At 40.5% G+C, this 16,950-nt stretch overlaps 1 protein-coding gene and 1 long non-coding RNA gene across 12 annotated transcripts in view; one reads left to right on the forward strand and one right to left on the reverse strand.

Annotated features, from left to right (window-relative positions):
- SCHIP1 (schwannomin interacting protein 1) overlaps positions 1-13,159 on the forward strand; it is a 630,453-nt gene extending 617,294 nt beyond the window's left edge. For 6 of the 9 annotated variants that reach the window (XM_053306137.1, XM_053306139.1, XM_053306140.1 and 3 more), the window contains 5 exons: positions 1,036-1,233; positions 1,853-1,976; positions 5,630-5,723; positions 7,433-7,483; positions 12,406-13,159. In XM_053306137.1, the coding sequence (XP_053162112.1) occupies positions 1,036-1,233; positions 1,853-1,976; positions 5,630-5,723; positions 7,433-7,483; positions 12,406-12,457 (519 nt within the window). In that variant the 3' untranslated portion in view covers positions 12,458-13,159. The remainder of the gene's footprint in view (positions 1-1,035; positions 1,234-1,852; positions 1,977-5,629; positions 5,724-7,432; positions 7,484-12,405) is intronic. The other 3 variants (XM_053306138.1, XM_053306145.1, XM_053306146.1) reach the window with 1 other exon arrangement.
- LOC128349585 (uncharacterized) overlaps positions 4,864-16,950 on the reverse strand; it is a 73,302-nt gene continuing 61,215 nt past the window's right edge. For all 3 annotated transcript variants that reach the window (XR_008318863.1, XR_008318862.1, XR_008318864.1), the window contains 2 exons: positions 13,951-14,110; positions 4,864-8,370 (listed from right to left, as the gene is read on the reverse strand). This is a non-coding gene — a long non-coding RNA (uncharacterized LOC128349585). The remainder of the gene's footprint in view (positions 8,371-13,950; positions 14,111-16,950) is intronic.

A 16,950-nucleotide genomic window follows, 5' to 3' on the forward strand; every position in this document is an offset into this window, starting at 1 on the left:
ACATGACTCTGGTCTTTGTGTGTACACCTGCCATGAAAATAACAGGCCCTGGTTCTCTTATACAGGTTACTGTGGTGCAGGAGGAGGGCAGGTGGGAGAATGCAAGAGGCTATCTCCCGCAACGTACTGTGTGGAATAGCCTAATAACCTATGTTCCTGAATTGTGTGTCAGAATCCTCAATTATTTATTATTTTTATTTTTATATTTTAAATATGTATATCCCACCATTCAATGTAAATGATCTCCAGAACAGTGTGCAACAGGTTATTCCATTCAATATAGAGCTTTTAGCTGGATAAATTTGTAAAAATGCAGCTCTTGCCTTGGCTTTTGGTGGTGGAGCACCCAGGAAAGATGCTAAGGGAAGCCTTTTGTTCAAACCTTTTCCCAGCTCTCTGGTGTTCTTACCACAGCTGCTGCTGCTGCCCTCAGGGGCCTGTGGTGAGCTCAGGGAAAAGAGCCCCTGAAGTGTGCTGACTAGGCAGCACTGGATGTTAGTATCCTAATTTTAAAATGTCATGAGGCAAGTGAATAATTATACCCTTGATCAGTTTGTGTAGGTGAGTAAATCATCTTTTTATGCCAGCTGTAGAAGAATATGAGGAGTTGCCTTATACTAAGGCAATGTATTTTTACTCACTATTGTCTACCCTGACTTGCAGCAGCTCTATAATGTCTGAGGCAGAAGCTTTGATACCTAAGATCCTTTAAATCAGAGATGTCAAGAGGTCTAACCCAGGAGCAAGGAATCACATCATTAACTTTACTGGTTTAACCAAGGTTAACGGTCTGATTTGGTTCTGGTTCATGCCAACAAAGCTTCAGTAAACTGGTTTGGCACATTGGAATCTTCCACCAGTTCAGCTCCAGTTCACATGAGCAAATTTAAATGACATTCCCATTAATGTCATTCCCATTATTATAATCATGATAATGTTTACTTTAATTGTCTGATTGACAAGCTGAATTGGACAGGCCTGGTTGCATATATTAGACTTCAGAGCTAATGTGTGTCTGTGTGTGTCATTTTCTAGAGCAAGCAGAGCTCTTCCTATTCTGATAGAGACACTACTGAAGAGGAATCCGAATCTCTAGATGACATGGACTTTCTCACAAGACAGAAGAAACTTCAAGCTGAAGCCAAAATGGCCTTGGCAATGGCAAAGCCCATGGCAAAAATGCAAGTAGAAGTGGAAAAGCAAAACAGGAAAAAATCTCCCGTAGCTGATCTTGTACGTATTTCCTGGAAGATCAATGCCTACCAATCGTTTCTCTTTTTACAGTCACCTGACAGATTGTAAAATCCTTCTGGGTTTTTGTAGATTTGGAAAGGATTGTGGCTCCCCTTGATCTATAGAAATGAGGGAATATGAAAATGCATGCTATAAAATGTCTTGTGTTGCTATTCAGCTAAATCAGATTTTATAGTAATTTGCCCAGGCGGTGTAGCCACGACAGCCAGATGGATTGTGTTCTCTGTTCATTTGTTGAGCAATGTGAAATTAATTCCCCAAGTGTCCCTGTAAAAAAATAAAGACAGACCGCCTCCCCCCCGTTTCCATTTGTTCCCAGTCAGGAGCCTCTATGCTGCCTTTTGACAACCATCTTTAGCCCAGCGTAAAGTCATTGTATACCAACACTGAATGTGTGCCCACTAGAGAGGTATGGGTCTGATCCCTCTCCCCCATGCTTTTAGGATATGTGTGTTGGTAGACATCTTCATGTCCCTTTAGTGTACAGCACCTAGTCTTAAAAGCACATTATGTAGTAGCTGAATAAGAAAATAAGCTTTTAAAATGTGTATTACTTGGTAATGACACTGGCCTAAACTGTTTACAATTCCATCTTTAGCTGCCACATATGCCTCATATAAGTGAATGCTTGATGAAAAGAAGCTTAAAACCCACGGACCTGAGAGATATGACAATTGGGCAGCTACAAGTGATAGTGAATGATCTGCATTCACAGATAGAAAGTAAGTGAAAAATAGACTGTTGAAGAGCATGTGAGAACTCATGAAAACATCAAACGGAGAACTTGCTTCAGTTCTCATAGGATTGTACTATCTCTGATATGGGAGGAGATGGAACCCCAAGACGGCTCTTCAAAGAACATTAGATTCTATTGCCCCAAAAGCAACATTTTAATCAAAACGTATTGAGCTTCCTATTCTTCAAGAAGAAATTTTCCAGTTCAGTGCTAGCTTGCTGGTTACCTCTCCTGTTGTACTTTCCACCTTGGATACTTTCAGGGGAAGGAATTGCTCATTTGAAAGCACTCTCTGACCTCCATCATCAGAATTAGTGATTATTCACATAATCTGATGCCAATTGGGAAAGAAAGTAGTCTTTTCCACATCTTTTAACTTTCAGTTATCCTTGAAACTATAGTGTTTAAATATGAGCACTCTCTTTGACTGTATGATTTAGGAGGGCTTTATATGAGATGCAGAAGTGTTAAGAGAGAAAATCCTGCATTTCCAGTCTTGCATGAAGTGGGGCAGGGACATATACAGTACCCCTCACTGTGAAATGAGCATTCTGTATACATAAGGGAGGGACACACATCTCCCAGTGTTGCATGGGACCTCAAAGTATGCCAGAGAGAGGAAGTATAAGTCATTCTCTCTCTTATTGTTTTTGCATCTTGGGGAAAGGCACCAGTATCTAAATGTGTCTCTGTGTTAGGAGGCTTTATCATTCAGTGCATGATTAGGGTTTTAGATCTGTGGGAATGTCTTCTTTTTGATTTTATTTTTCTCTTTCAGAACTATGAATTAATTAGTTATGCACTGGGGAAACTCTAAATTAAAACATATGAACAAGTCACTCTCTAGTCCATATCTACATGTGCTTATTAATTAGTTGAAGCACCCTCTGCTGCAGTGGCTGAGCTATGTTCAGCCACATGTGTGTGATGCCTCCTTGCAGTCTGTTAGTGCTACCTGGTGCTTTTGAATCATTGCTGGGATGTTAGAAAATCAATAATCTTCAGTGTCTCCAAGTCTGCCATGACTTGGCTTAGTTTTAATTTTCATACACATAACAGCATTGGCACACATTTTGGGTATTTTTGACTTGGTGTTTGGTTCTTTCAAATATACTCCCTTAAGACCTTCAAATTTATTATGTAAAAACAGATGACAATACCTTGTAAAAACATTGTTTAAAATGTTGTTAAAAGCATAGTAAAAACAAACATTCGGCCTCAAACGCCAGCCTCAGTGTTATTTCTTCATCTTCTGTGGATCACCTGCTTATATTGTTCACAACTTTAATTACACACACTCTGGCAGTAATTTCGATCAACAGATGAGGTAAAAAGTTGGGGTTGCGGGTAGAAGAGATAAAGGGAACCAAGGTAATACAGGTATGTGTCTGTGTTCCTACATTATTTAGTATTTTAGAGGATGAATGCAGAAGGAAGTATAAAGTTACCTAGAGAGAGTCCCAATGTACTGAGTTGGTCACAGTATTTGGAAGTAAAAATTCATCTTGGGAACAATAGTCCCAAGACTAAGTGGTATAGGAAACCAGCAAAGAAAGATTTAATAATACATCAGCACACACACTATGGAGAACATAGTTAAAAGAGCAGTAACAGTCTCATCAGAGGAATACAAAGAACAATCAAAAGAAAGAGCTATAGCACTGGGACAAAGTAATGGCTACAGGTTTTCCTTTAAGAAGATTGTCAGGAATTAAATTTGTACTTGGCTTACCTGTTTTGAAAATCCCTTTTGAATCTGACAGTTTTATTAGACAATGTCAGATAACATTATATAAGTATGACATTAAGGCTAATGTGGTGGTTCAGTCAGCTAAGATGTTGAAACAACAACTGGTGAGAACAAGGTTATACTATAGGAGTTGTGCCAAGACAGATTGCCCAGTATGTGAAATGCGGGGAGGGGAGTTGTAGATTAAAGGGAGTTGTATACAGAGTAACTTGCAAAGAGTGTGAGGAGTTTTATATTGGAGAAACAGGAAGAGAGTTAATCGCTAGATTTAAAGAACAGCTGGCAGATACAAAGTATGTGGAGAGAGAGAGGCTATGGTCAGGCCATATGAACAAATATCATGAGGGAATAATAATGTCTATTAAGGTGTATGTATTGGAGGTGGAGCGTAGCTTAGTACGAAGAAAGATTAGAGAGGCAATATATATATAGATAAATTCAAACCCAGTGTAAATGGCAGGGAAGAGTTAAGGGAGACCATGAAGTATTTTGGCTACTAAGGAGTATGGAATGTAGGAACACAGACACACAGCTGGATGAACTTGGTTCCCTTTATCTCTTGTCTTCCCCGCCCCCCGCGCACCTTTTAACCTCATTTGTTGATTGAAATTACTGCCAGAGTGTGTGTAGTTAAAGTTGTGAACAATATAAGCCAGTGATCCGCAGAAGATGGAGGAACAGCAATGAGGCTGGCGTTTTGACGCCAAAACGTACATTTGTTTGTTTGTACTATGCTTTTAACAATGTTTTAAACAACATTTTTACAAGGTATTGTCATCTGTTTTCACATAATAAATTTGAAGGTCTTAAAGGAGTACTTGGGAGTCATCTTAAATATGCATTTTGCATCATCAGCTTATCAATTCATATCTTTCAAATATGTCATTATTCATGTAGTGCTACAGTCTTCCTTTGAGTTGGTCCTGACAACATCTCTGTCAGGTTGACAATTATATTCCCATTTAACACGTGGGACAACAGAGCCACCCCCACCCCTGCAGTTAATTTGCTTATAGTTTAAAGATAATTATAAAGCCATCTAAAACATGCCAGTAACACAGGGCAGCATTAAAATATATTACATAAGCAGCCTATAATCTAACCGCTCAAAGTAAGCTTTTTACATATCCATCAGTTTATTAAGAAAAAATAATGTATTTGCACACTTCATTTTAGACAGACATAAACCAATACAAAACTAAATATGAATCCCACTGAGATGCAGGGGACTTTAAATATCTCTAATGGATTGCACCCCAAAGCAGCAATAGCTTAGATGTATGCTGTCCTGTTACAGTGAGGGCCTTTCTTCATTAGAGAAGGAAGCATTTATTTAGTTGTTTTCTGCTAACATGAAATTGGCACAGTACAGCAGTGCTTCTTCAAGTATCGGCAGCTGTTGCAATGGGAGCAAAAGCTGCATTCTTGCTTCTATATAGATGGGACATCTTTAACAGTGGAATTTCTCTTCCAGGCAGCATTCTCATGAACATAAGAGCACCAGTAGATTTTGGTAGATTTTCCATTGCCACCCTTGCCTGGGAATGTGCCAGATATTCTATGGGTCGCTCCTACACTTAGAATGTTAAGAGAGTGTTTCACTTTAAAAAGTCATTCTTGGTTATCTCATGAGCCAAACAGTAGCATCATTTTTCTGTTTTGCCAAGACTTGTTTTGAACAATATTAGCCATTGTTCTTAATCCATTACTTCATAGCCTTCCTTATTTATATGCCAGCCAAACCTAGTGAGAACCTTTCTGTTTCTTTGAGTGAGCTGTTGCGTTTCTGTACCATGATGAGTAACAGACTCCAAAACATTGGTCATGGGGGGAAATGTGGCTAAATAATAACACTGAATTATTCCCACCTCCCTCCCTTCTGGTGGCAGGCTTGAATGAAGAACTGGTGCAACTGCTGCTTGTTCGAGATGAACTGCACACAGAACAGGATGCCATGCTGGTAGACATTGAAGATTTGACCAGGTTGGTAATATTTTCTGTTAAGGTTTGTTGCTAAGATCTTTCTCAAGACTTTTTGAGGCTGCTGGACCATGATGATTCACCACTGATATGGAAAAATTGCTCTCTGAATTTGTAATGGTAAAACATTGCCACCTGACATCTAGATCAAACTGTTTTCTGGTAAATGCCTGCTTGGCATAAAAGTATGCCTGTTGGGGCAATGTAAATCTCCCACACTTGCCGCAGTGGCAGCTGTTGTGTCTGTTGCCCTGTTTTTGTTGCTGTTTTTCTAATACAAGAGTGCCTGTCGCTGTGGTGGTTTGATGTTTATGTCCATTAAAGTCAGAAAATAAATTGCCTGTTTGGACAGTGAGATCTTACTTTGTGATTCATATGCTTCTATCAGTCCCCTACTAACTGAGCAAGGAGGCACTTTTTAAAAGTGGTGATTCTCTTTATATAGCCCAGGGAGAGCAACTGGCCCTATACATTCCCAGCATAGCATCCCTCCAGTGGCTGTTGCTGGTGTCTACCTTATGTTTCTTTTTTCGTTTGTGAGCCCTTTGAGGACAGGGAGCCATTTATTTGTTTGTTTGTTTGTTTTATTTAATATCTATGGAAACCACTTTGGGAACTTTCTTTGAAAAATGGTATATAAATATTGGTTGTATATATAAATATTTGTTGTATCAGAAGGCTGATTAAAATTCTTGAGTCATTTAATCAATTTATATATAACATCCAATGCTTGGTATTTCCTGAAGTTGCTTGTACTGAAATGGTTTTGGGTTCTTTTCTTTTAGGAAATTATTGCTACCAAGAAACTTAAAGCTTGCTGGATTTGTCAGGGCAAAGAGATTATCATATGGGTGGATGTGGAAACTTCCTTTGTTTTGAGACCCACCTGTGTGATATATCAATCTCTCAATTAGAATTCCAGCTGTTATCTGATTTCTGTTCCAGTCCATATGTCCTCTTGATAATTTAGCTGCCATCTTCTTTTTCTAACAGTTCCCTTCCTAAATAATATTTTCCTTTTAAAATCTTGCAACTTGTTTTTTTCATCCCTTTACTTCACTGGATAGGCAACATGACCTATTAATTGCATGCCCTTCCATCTGAAAACTGCCTTTAAACATCAAGTCTAGTAGTATAGGGGCCTGAACCATGGCTAGCAATAGGAAGACCAAAAGTTCTGGGTCTGCAGGGGCCAAAATCAATCCAGAATAACTTTAAGCATGACTCCAGGACCTGGAAAGTCTCAAAAAGTGAAATCTTTGGTTGTCCTTTGACCTTAGCTCTTTCTTGTTACAATGGAGCTAAAGAGAAAAGGCCAATAACGATGTCGACTGCTATGATTGTATATGTTTGTCGGGAAGTGATTTAATTTCTCACACCAAAGGGTGGAACCTTGTGCAGAAATAGGATGGTGGGGGAGCAGTTTTGCAATGCATCTTCTGTAATGCAAACACGGGTGCATTCGGTTGGGTGAGTAAAGTGGCTTGTTTGGGTTTTAATTCCTAGCATCTTACCAACAGCCTCGTCTTTCAACAACTTGGAATTAATGACTTTTGCTGTCACTCTTGCTGGACCTTTTGCTTGAATGCTTTTCATCCTGTGCCAGTTTTTAACCCTAAGGGAAAGAAATGCATTCTTCATCTGCAGAGAGAGATGAGACTTAATGAACCAAAATAAACCCAACTATTTTATCTGTAATATTTCTTTTACAGTGCGGCCCCCTATCAATACCATGATAATTTAGCACCATTGCTGCAGACAAGGTAAAATACAGTAAAACCTCAACTTATCCGGAACTCTTTAATCCAGACCCTTCTTTATTCAGTACATACCTCATGTTTTCTCCTTCTACAAATCCTCTGTCATCCTCTGTTCCAGACAACTTTCACATTTCTTGGATTGTCTGGTTGGGGAAGGGTCTATGATAACACAGCAGCAAGAAATGCTAAATCTCCTTTCTTACAGCTTCCTGTCATGTTATATCTGCCAGCTCTTCCATATTTGCAACTCCAGCCAGCACATTCTAGGGCCTTTAAAAATAGACATTTACCCAGCCTATCGTCTAACCTACATTTTGAGTGTCTACATGCAATAAGCCCCATTATTATACAGGTAGCTAAATTATGATAAATTGTATTCATATGAATATAATTTATTCTCCTGCTATAAACACGAGGGTCTTTTGATGAACAGACCCTTTGGCTGGAGCATATTTGTGGCTACCAAATTTTTGACACACTTGAGTACATTTCCATTCTCCCCTTCATTTTTGAGGTCCATGAATGCATGGTTGCTTGAGAAACAAAAGGGTTTTGAACTCCTCAAAAGATTTGTAGGACTCCTTCACAAATATCTCATCAGAGGATTTTGGAGGAAAGTTGCTTCATGCTGCAAGAAAATGAATTGCATCAATTTACTCCTGTACTTACTACATGTTTTGTCCTAATCCAAGGCAGCTTAGACTCCATCATTAATATTAAGGCGTCTTCAGACATTGCAGTAGCTGTTACCATGCTTCACTGTTCACACTGCATTTTCACTGTGGACTCTCTAATATGTGAAGCTTTTATTTCATTTTATATTCACCATGAAAACATGCTGCAGGAAACTGATGCTGATGTTGGCTCACATTGAGGCTTGCACAGTAAATCTGTAACACAGTAAAAAAGAGCATTAGGCTGCCTTGCATGGACTTCACCATGAAAATACACAGTGAACATGAAATGTATTCACTAATTGGTAACAGAAGCAGCCCTTACTACTTCAGAGGCTATAGTCATCATTTTGATACAAAGACATCTGGCAACCCCAAACTGAACAGTTTGGAAACTGGTTTGGTTTGGTTTTGTGTTGCATTGTATTGTATTATAGCAGAGTTTATAAGGTGGTTTCTCCTGGGGTTCAGGAGTAAAAAAAGAGAGGGAGCGAATGCAGTATTCGTGGCAATGGGGTACCACCATTAGAAGTAGTTTGCATGCTACCTATGGGCAATAATTAAGCAATGCATTCTGTGTAAAATATGACTAATGACTTACACACAGAACCATCTGAGTGTGTGTTGATGACCAAAATTATTTGTGAACTGGTCATGTATGCTACCACCTTCAAAGTCAGGCGGTATAGTAATCAATTGATTGATTAATTTATTTATTTAATCTCGTATATTGAGGTATATGCTCACAAATGGCAAGGGCAGCTGGGAGCAAACATAGGCAAGGTTTCCATGGTTACAATGTGTAAAAGGTAAAGTTGTGCTGTCAAGTCGATTTTTACTCCTGGAGACCACAGAGCCACATGGTTTTCTTTGGTAGAATACAGGAGGGGTTTACCATTGTCATCTGCTGTGCAGTATGAGAATATGCCTTTCAGCATCTTCCGAAATCACTGCTGCCTAATATAGGTGTTTCCCATAGTCTGAGACTAGCAGGGATTCGAACCAGCAACCTCTTGCTCCCTAGGCAAGTTACTTCCCCACTCCGTAGGTCCCAGTAAATGAAAACATCAAGTTCATAGAATTTCCCCAGGCAGTTAACTGCAGGGGAGGATGAAGACTTCTGCCCATTAGCAGAATGCATTCTAGATTTACTAGATTATTTTAAGTACATTAAACAGTGCTGACAGATCAGTGTCCTGGCCTGGTTCAGTTCCAACATACATCTACTTCACCACCAACATACAGGTGAAACTCGGAAAATTAGAATATCATGCAAAAGTCCATTAATTTCAGTAATGCAAATTAAAAGGTGAAACTGATATATGAGACAGACGCATTACATGCAAAGCGAGATAAGTCAAGGCTTAATTTGTTATAATTGTGATGATCATGGCGTACAGCTCATGAAAACCCCAAATCTCCAATCTCAGAAAATTAGAATATTACATGGAACCAATAAGACAAGGATTGAAGAATAGAACAATATCGGACCTCTGAAAAGTATAAGCATGCATATGTATTCAGTACTTGGTTTGGGCCCCTTTTGTAGCAATTACTGCCTCCATGCGGCGTGGCATGGATGCTATCAGCCTGTGGCACTGATGAGGTATTATGGAAGACCAGGATGCTTCATTAGCGGCCTTCAGCAATTCTGCATTGTTTGGTCTCATGTCTCTCATCCTTCTCTTGGCAATGCCCCATAGATTCTCTATGGGGTCAGGTCAGGCGGGTTTGCTGGCCAATCAAGCACAGTACACTGTATACTTTTCAGAGGTCCGATATTGTTCTATTCTTCAATCCTTGTCTTCTTGGTTCCATGTAATATTCTAATTTTCTGAGATTGTGGATTTGGGGTTTTCATGAGCTGTGCGCCATGATCATCACAATTATAACAAATTAAGGCTTGACTTATCTCGCTTTGCATGTAATGCGTCTGTCTCATATATCAGTTTCACCTTTTAATTTGCATTACTGAAATTAATGGACTTTTGCACGATATTCTAATTTTCTGAGTTTCACCTGTAAAAGTCAAAGCCGGATTGACCATCCAGCAATGCAATGTTGCATTGACCATCCAGCAGTGTGGAAATGTAACAAGTGGTTTGTGTGCTGCATGGCCTCGGATACAATGCAATGTTCTTAGCCAGCACCCCAAACCAAACTCAACCCTCGCACTTGGCTTTACCCTTATTGCCTTTCCTCTACTTTGCCTCTTAGAAGAATTTGCAGAGATTATATCTCAAGCAAACTTCTCACTGATTATAGGGAAGCATCCTGAATGTGTGTTCAGTCATATGTCTTTCTTTTTGTCTGAGATACCTACCCGACCCCCAACTGTTGTCTACTACTTTCTGGAGGGAAAGAATCTGTGTGCTCACCATAGTATGTACGTTCCTACTTTTACACAAATCTTTAACTACGGCTCTGAAGACAGTGGGCCCGTTCCTATTTTGGCCGTGCAATGTAACACTGCATTCATGTTGCCTCTGAGTGACCTCTGGAAGAAGGGAGGGGCATTTCTTTTCCCCAGTAGCAACAACTTGCCATGCGCACACTCCTTGCAAAAAGGGAGCAGCCTGCACTTGGAGGTGCTGTAGCTTTTGCTTTTGTCTGCTGCTCCAGTGAGGGGGGGCAGCCTTGGAATAGTTAAAGGAACTGAGGATTTTTTAGCCTGGGGAGGACTAAAGCTGTCTTTAGCTGTCTGAAAGGCTGTCACATAGAGGAAGGAGTGGACTTGTTCTCTGTCAAAGCAGCTCTTAAACTTGTTTAGACTAAAGAGACTATACATGGAAAATGCCTTCCATTCTCTTGGATGTGTTTTATAGATACAAAGACCAGACAAGTTTTCTAGGGATGTACCAAAACACAATTTAGGCATCCAAATCATGGGCACATCCCTCTAAAAACAAGGGCTTACTTAGCCCGTTTAAAACAGAGGAGAACATGTCCATACCTGCTCCTCCTCCAGTGGCCATCATTGCCGTAATCCAGGTGATCCCCTGCTATGCCCACGCACCAGTGGGGCATCACCCAGCTGCCCCTGTGTGATGCCAGCACACACATGGCCGCCACGCATGTGCAGAGGCGATCTTCATGCTGGCCTTGCACAGGGGCAGATGGGAGACGCTCTGCTGGCACGTGGGCATAGCTAGGGGGAGTGCCGGGATTACAGCAATGGCGGCCACTGGAGGAGGAGCAGGTATGGACCTGCTCTCCTCAACTTTAAAGGAGCTATGTAAGCCTTCATTTTAAAAGTGATGTGCCCGCAATTTGGACACCTGAATCACGTTTCAGCATATCCCTAAATTTTTCCTAACTCCAGCAGGCTATGGGATGATGCTCTATTTATTCTATTGGATTTTCTTTCATTTTGAGGATCAAATTGCAGATGAACAAAGCAGAATGTGAATGTGTAAGGGAGTTTCCTTATTAAGTAAACCTGTTGGTTGCCTAATAGGGTAGGGGTTCCCCTCTTTGATACCAGCATCATAACATGTCTGAGCAATCAAGTTGTACAAAGATGCTTGAGTTAATTTAGAAACTGATAAATGAAAGAAATCTGCAACACAATTGGCACATTTGATTGGTATAATTAGAAGAGTGCTTGTTTGGTGCCCTTTCAGTTTTTCAGGAGAGCAAGGCAAGGAACTCTCTCACAGATTGAAAGCAATTTGCATATTTTGTAAATGAAATGGTTTTACATACTGAATTAGCCCATCAGATGCCCTCTGTTATAAAGTGTTTTGTGTTGGTGGTGGTTGTGGGGAAGGGCATTTTTTATTTTGAAACGTTGCAACAATATGAATGGCCTTAATTCCAGGCTGGGGTCATCTTGTCATATCCTTGAATTGTGTTAAGACAGACTAGTTTAATTTTCCAAAGGAAGTCAAAGGAACTCTCCTCCTCTTCCTCTCACCCCACAAAAACAAACTTCTTTTGAATGTTCTTGGCATTCTAGAATTGCATTTCTTTTAAGTAATTTCCTTAAAATCCCCATGGTGTTCATCTTAATTTAAACGAGTGTAAGATGGTTATTTATTTTTCCTATGCTTTATTTGTATTGATTGATAGGATTATTTCAGCTGGCTAGACAATTGCAGCAAAAGCAATAAAGCACTAAATCAACCTCAGTCACTCTGTTTCCTTTCTAGATACTGTATTATTCTTTCATGCAGCCTTGAAGTTTTACTTTTTTTTTTTTAAGGCATTTCATGTTTCTGTAATAACGTCGATTTCTCTATTTCCCTTCAGACACGCCGAAAGTCAGCAGAAGCACATGGCAGAGAAAATGCCAGCAAAATAAAATGAGAAGCCATCACACTAAAGAACAAGCTAGAACTTTTTTTGCTTCTGTGGTTGTACAAACGCTGACGCTCCACGGGTGGTGCACAAGAATATCAGTGTCAGTCATTGATTCTGGGCACAATCTGCCAAGCAACAGGAACCCCGCACGAGCCCTCCCTTGAAACTAATGGTGGATGCACAGCAACAGTGCTTGGTGAATTGCTCCCGATGTCTGAAGCTTTATGTCTGGTGATTGGCCTATGCTTTTTAATTTATTTGCTGGGGTTTTTTTTTTACTTGTGCCACTAAATATTGGACAGTTCAATAACCTTATTGTAGAACAAATTGTACAGTACTTATAAACATTGCAAACCATGGAAGAAGAAGAGAGGGTAGTTTTAACTTTTTATTTTTATTTAGAGGCTTTTAAGTTAAACAGTATTTTACCATGACTACTTTTTATTGTTTCACCGTAGTTTAAAACAGATGAAACTGTAATTTGACGGTGCTATTCAAGTAAAAGAAAAACATACATGCCTGCCTCGTAGTGAAGTCGTAGCTTTCAGTAATTTGTATATTTTACTGAGTTTTCAACATTTTGTAAATGTTGACTACCTGACATTCATTTTTAGATGTGCTATTAACATGCAGTTGGGTTGAAAGAGTTACCTTGAAAGTTTTATGTAAAAATGTGTAAAATAAAATTGAAAAATTTCTTTCATATGATATGTCTTTTTGTTGACTAGAGGGATACCTGTTGCATAATCTGCTGTGGAATGTCTACCCTTCTCATCATGAAATAATCTCTCTCATGTGAACTTTTAATAGTCCTGCTTAGCATTCAGCAAGAACATTGATAGTGGATGTTTGATTTGCTTGAAGGCAGACAAGCACATAAGTACATTTCAAGTATTTTAAAAATACATATTACATTGCATTTATTACATGTGTCTATTAGTTATTAAAACTACCAAGATTCACCATTCTGAAGAAAAGCTTCTAGAAGATGGTGGGTTTTTTAGTTCAGGAAAAACAACTGAAGTATAGAAATGTTTACACATTCTGAATGCTGCAGGCAGAAAGAGCAGAGAAATTATCCAAACACACTAGAGTTTGAGGTCAACTGACTGGCAGCCACTTCAGGACAAATGCATTTCTTCATACAGTCCTTAATTTATGGCAGGGTGACCAACCTGAGTCCCTCCAGCTGTTGTTACTGCAGCCTCTGCAACTGCAACAAACTGTGGCTGAGGATGGTGGGAGCTGTGCCAGATCTGCAGTGCCTCAGGTTGGCCATCCCTGATTTTAAAGTCAGTAAATTAAGAAGTAAAGTAAATTTAAAGTAATTGTCACAGAACAATGTGATGGTTATCAGAATACATGGGTTTAAAAACAAACTAGACAAGTTCTAAGTGACTATGAGAGCCAGAAATCAACCTTCCATATTCAGAGGCAGCCTATCTCCTAATCTTCTTCATGGTCCTCTGTATATCCATACAGATAGGAATGTACCTGTGCAGGCCAACATCTGGGGCACTCCAATAGCTTCTTGAGAAGCTGCAATGCACTGGGCATGACCATTAATGCGGGGCAGTTGGCGCATCTTCCTTCAGTTCCTTTGTAATCACCTTTGATGAAACGTTGGATTAACTTGCTTCTTGACTCACAGGTCCTGAAAGATTAAAGAGATAATAGTTGATTCTGGTGAATTCTATCATAGCTAAAAATGAAAAACTTTCATGCTCAGCAGCAGCCTGCCTCTAATTATCAGCTATTGTGGGCAAAACCTATAGAGTTGTTTGCCCTGCTCGAGTCATGAATCTGAATGTGGAGAGGGCTAGAATTGGACTAGATCAGCCTTTGGTTTGATTAAACAAGGCATTTGCTGTGTTCTCATGTGTTGGAATAGCCCTCTTATTTGCATAATAGGAAACCCCACTTGTCCCTTTTGAAAACAGTATCTGTGAATATCCTTGGGTGTGGAATGAGTGGGGAAGTAACTAGCACAAGTACCAAATTATTACAATGTACTGGGAAAGTTATTTTTAGTCTTACATAACTAGTATCAGGCTTTTGAAAGATGTCTAATTTTTTCCCCATTTTAAGGAAATGACTCACATCTTGCAAAAGCTTGAGAACTACCCGTGAGATAGCCTCTAAAAATACATCCAGACAACAATTTAATTTTAGCTTCTCCTTCATTTATTACTTTTTATGGATAATGAAAACGCTACTGACAAATTACTGATGGGGTGAAAAGAATCTGGGCGGCTAAAACTCCTCATTTAGAATGTGTCTTTTCCTATAGGAATGCACAAATTCATCCCCACACACCCCACATACACATATTCAAGCGAACAAGCAAGGGAAGCAGGACAACACCTGCCAGCAGGGAGCACCCACAGCTCTAACATTCATGCATTCAATGGAACTCAACAGCTCCCCCACGCAGGGTTCCCAGTCACATGGAAGGAGTTCCACATGCCTGCAGATGTACACAGATAGGCACCTCTGACACAGGACCACTACTACTACTATTTATTTACCACTCTGGAGAGTGCAGTCGGTCAACAACATCAACATCAAGTAACAGGGCCACTCCCCGCTATGCCATATTAACTGAAAGTGTGGAAAGTAGACATGTGTTTTGTGGTCAGTGTCGTCCCACCACTGACCCTGTCTGTCCCTACCAATGTAGGCCTCTACAGCATGGCCCCCACTACAGTAGCTGCACTCCCAATTCAAATGGGTCCCCATGATGCACTCTGTTTAAATGCACACAGTGTAGCTCCAGGTGAGCTGCTCTCCTGTCTGGTTTGCCCAGAGAGGAGCCCAGCCCAACCCAGGAAGAGCCACCCGTGCACACAGCATAGAGCAGGCTGAGGGGTTCGGCTGGATTGTAGCGCAGCTGCTGCTGCAGGAGCCGTGCCCCAGGGGATGGCAGCCATGGGGGCAGACAAGAAGTCTCCAGGCAGGAATCTCCACGCTGCCACCTTGGTGGGGGCCCTACATTTCTGCACCACTGCTTTGCCCTGCCAGGGCCCTGCACTCGCCAATTCAGCCTTGGTCCTGCACACCCTGTTTGTGGTCCAATGTATTATTCCACCTGATCTTTTCACCTTGCAAAATATAGTGGGACACGTTCTGGTAAAAAGTTTGCATCTGTTAATTCAAATACCAGCACCTAAATTTAGGTATGTGAATAAGTTTTTAAAGCGTGGAACAGCCTGGAGAAACACCGGTTCAGATGTGTTTCACTCAGCCATGAAGCTTACTGGATCAACTTGTGCCAGTCATTCTCCTTCAGCCTAACCTACCTTACAGGGTAGTTGTGAGGGGGGGGGGGACCACGTATGCAATTCTGGGCTCCTTATAGGAAGGGCAAGGTATAGTCTGTAAACAAATGTACAAAGAACACATCCTGAGGAATCTGACATGGTTCAAGTATAAGTGGGGCACCATTCTTTTTGTTAGAGCATGGAGAATGCAGTTCTGGATGGTGATGGGCTCCAAACAATGGTAAATAAATGTTAGAAAATGGAGAAAAAATAAAAGGGAACAAAATGGCCAAAATTTTTGATAGGTGTTTACTTTTACTCATACTGAAGCTCTATGAGAACACCAGTGTAAGAGTGAAATGTAACCCTCAAGGCTCACTTTCACATTTAATAACTACTAGTAAAGGAGTTAAACAAGGGTACATTTTGGCACCCTCCCTGTTCAATCTTTACATAAATACCTTACCTAATAATCTCTCCAATCCAGCATTACATCTCCCAACTATTTCAGGTGCAGCTATCCCAATCCTGCTGTAGGCAGATGGAGCTGCTATCGTCTCACGAACTCCAGTGGGCCTTAGGAGAGCGCTTAGGCTCTTGGGTACTCACTGCAAGGACAATAACCTGGTAATTAATTTCCAGAAATCAAAAGTGATGGTCTTTGCCAAGAGACCTAAGAGATTTAACTGGCATATAGAAGGCCATCGTATAGAGCATGTCGATAGTTTTAAATACCTGGGTGTGGTTTTTCATGCTACTGGGTCATGGAAGGCCCACGTGGACTATGTTGCCCAACAGGCACAAAGGATCGCTTCAGCAACATTAAGATTCTTTCACTCCAAAGGTGGAGAGCCAGCATAGCGTAGTGGTTAGAGTGTTGGACTAGGACCTGGAAGACCCGAGTTTGAATCCCCATGAAACTCACTGGGTGACTCTGGGTCAATCATGTATCTCTCAGCCTAACCTACCTCACAGGGTGGTTGTGAGGATAAACATAACCATGTACACAGCTCTGAGCTCCTTGGAGGAAAAGTGGATATAAATGTTTAAAAATAAAAAATAAATAAATACCTGCAGCGTTAAAGCTATTTGCTGCTAAATCATTGGCTCAACTGCTGTATGATGCACAATTGGGCCCCTACCCTAATTAAAGCCAATTGGAGATCATCTAATCTAAGTTTATTAGAGCAGTATTTAGGGGCCCTCAATGTATCTCCAAGGCAACTTTGAGGCT

The sequence above is a fragment of the Hemicordylus capensis genome, chromosome 3, assembly GCF_027244095.1.
Source record: "Hemicordylus capensis ecotype Gifberg chromosome 3, rHemCap1.1.pri, whole genome shotgun sequence".
Lineage (NCBI taxonomy): Eukaryota > Metazoa > Chordata > Lepidosauria > Squamata > Cordylidae > Hemicordylus > Hemicordylus capensis.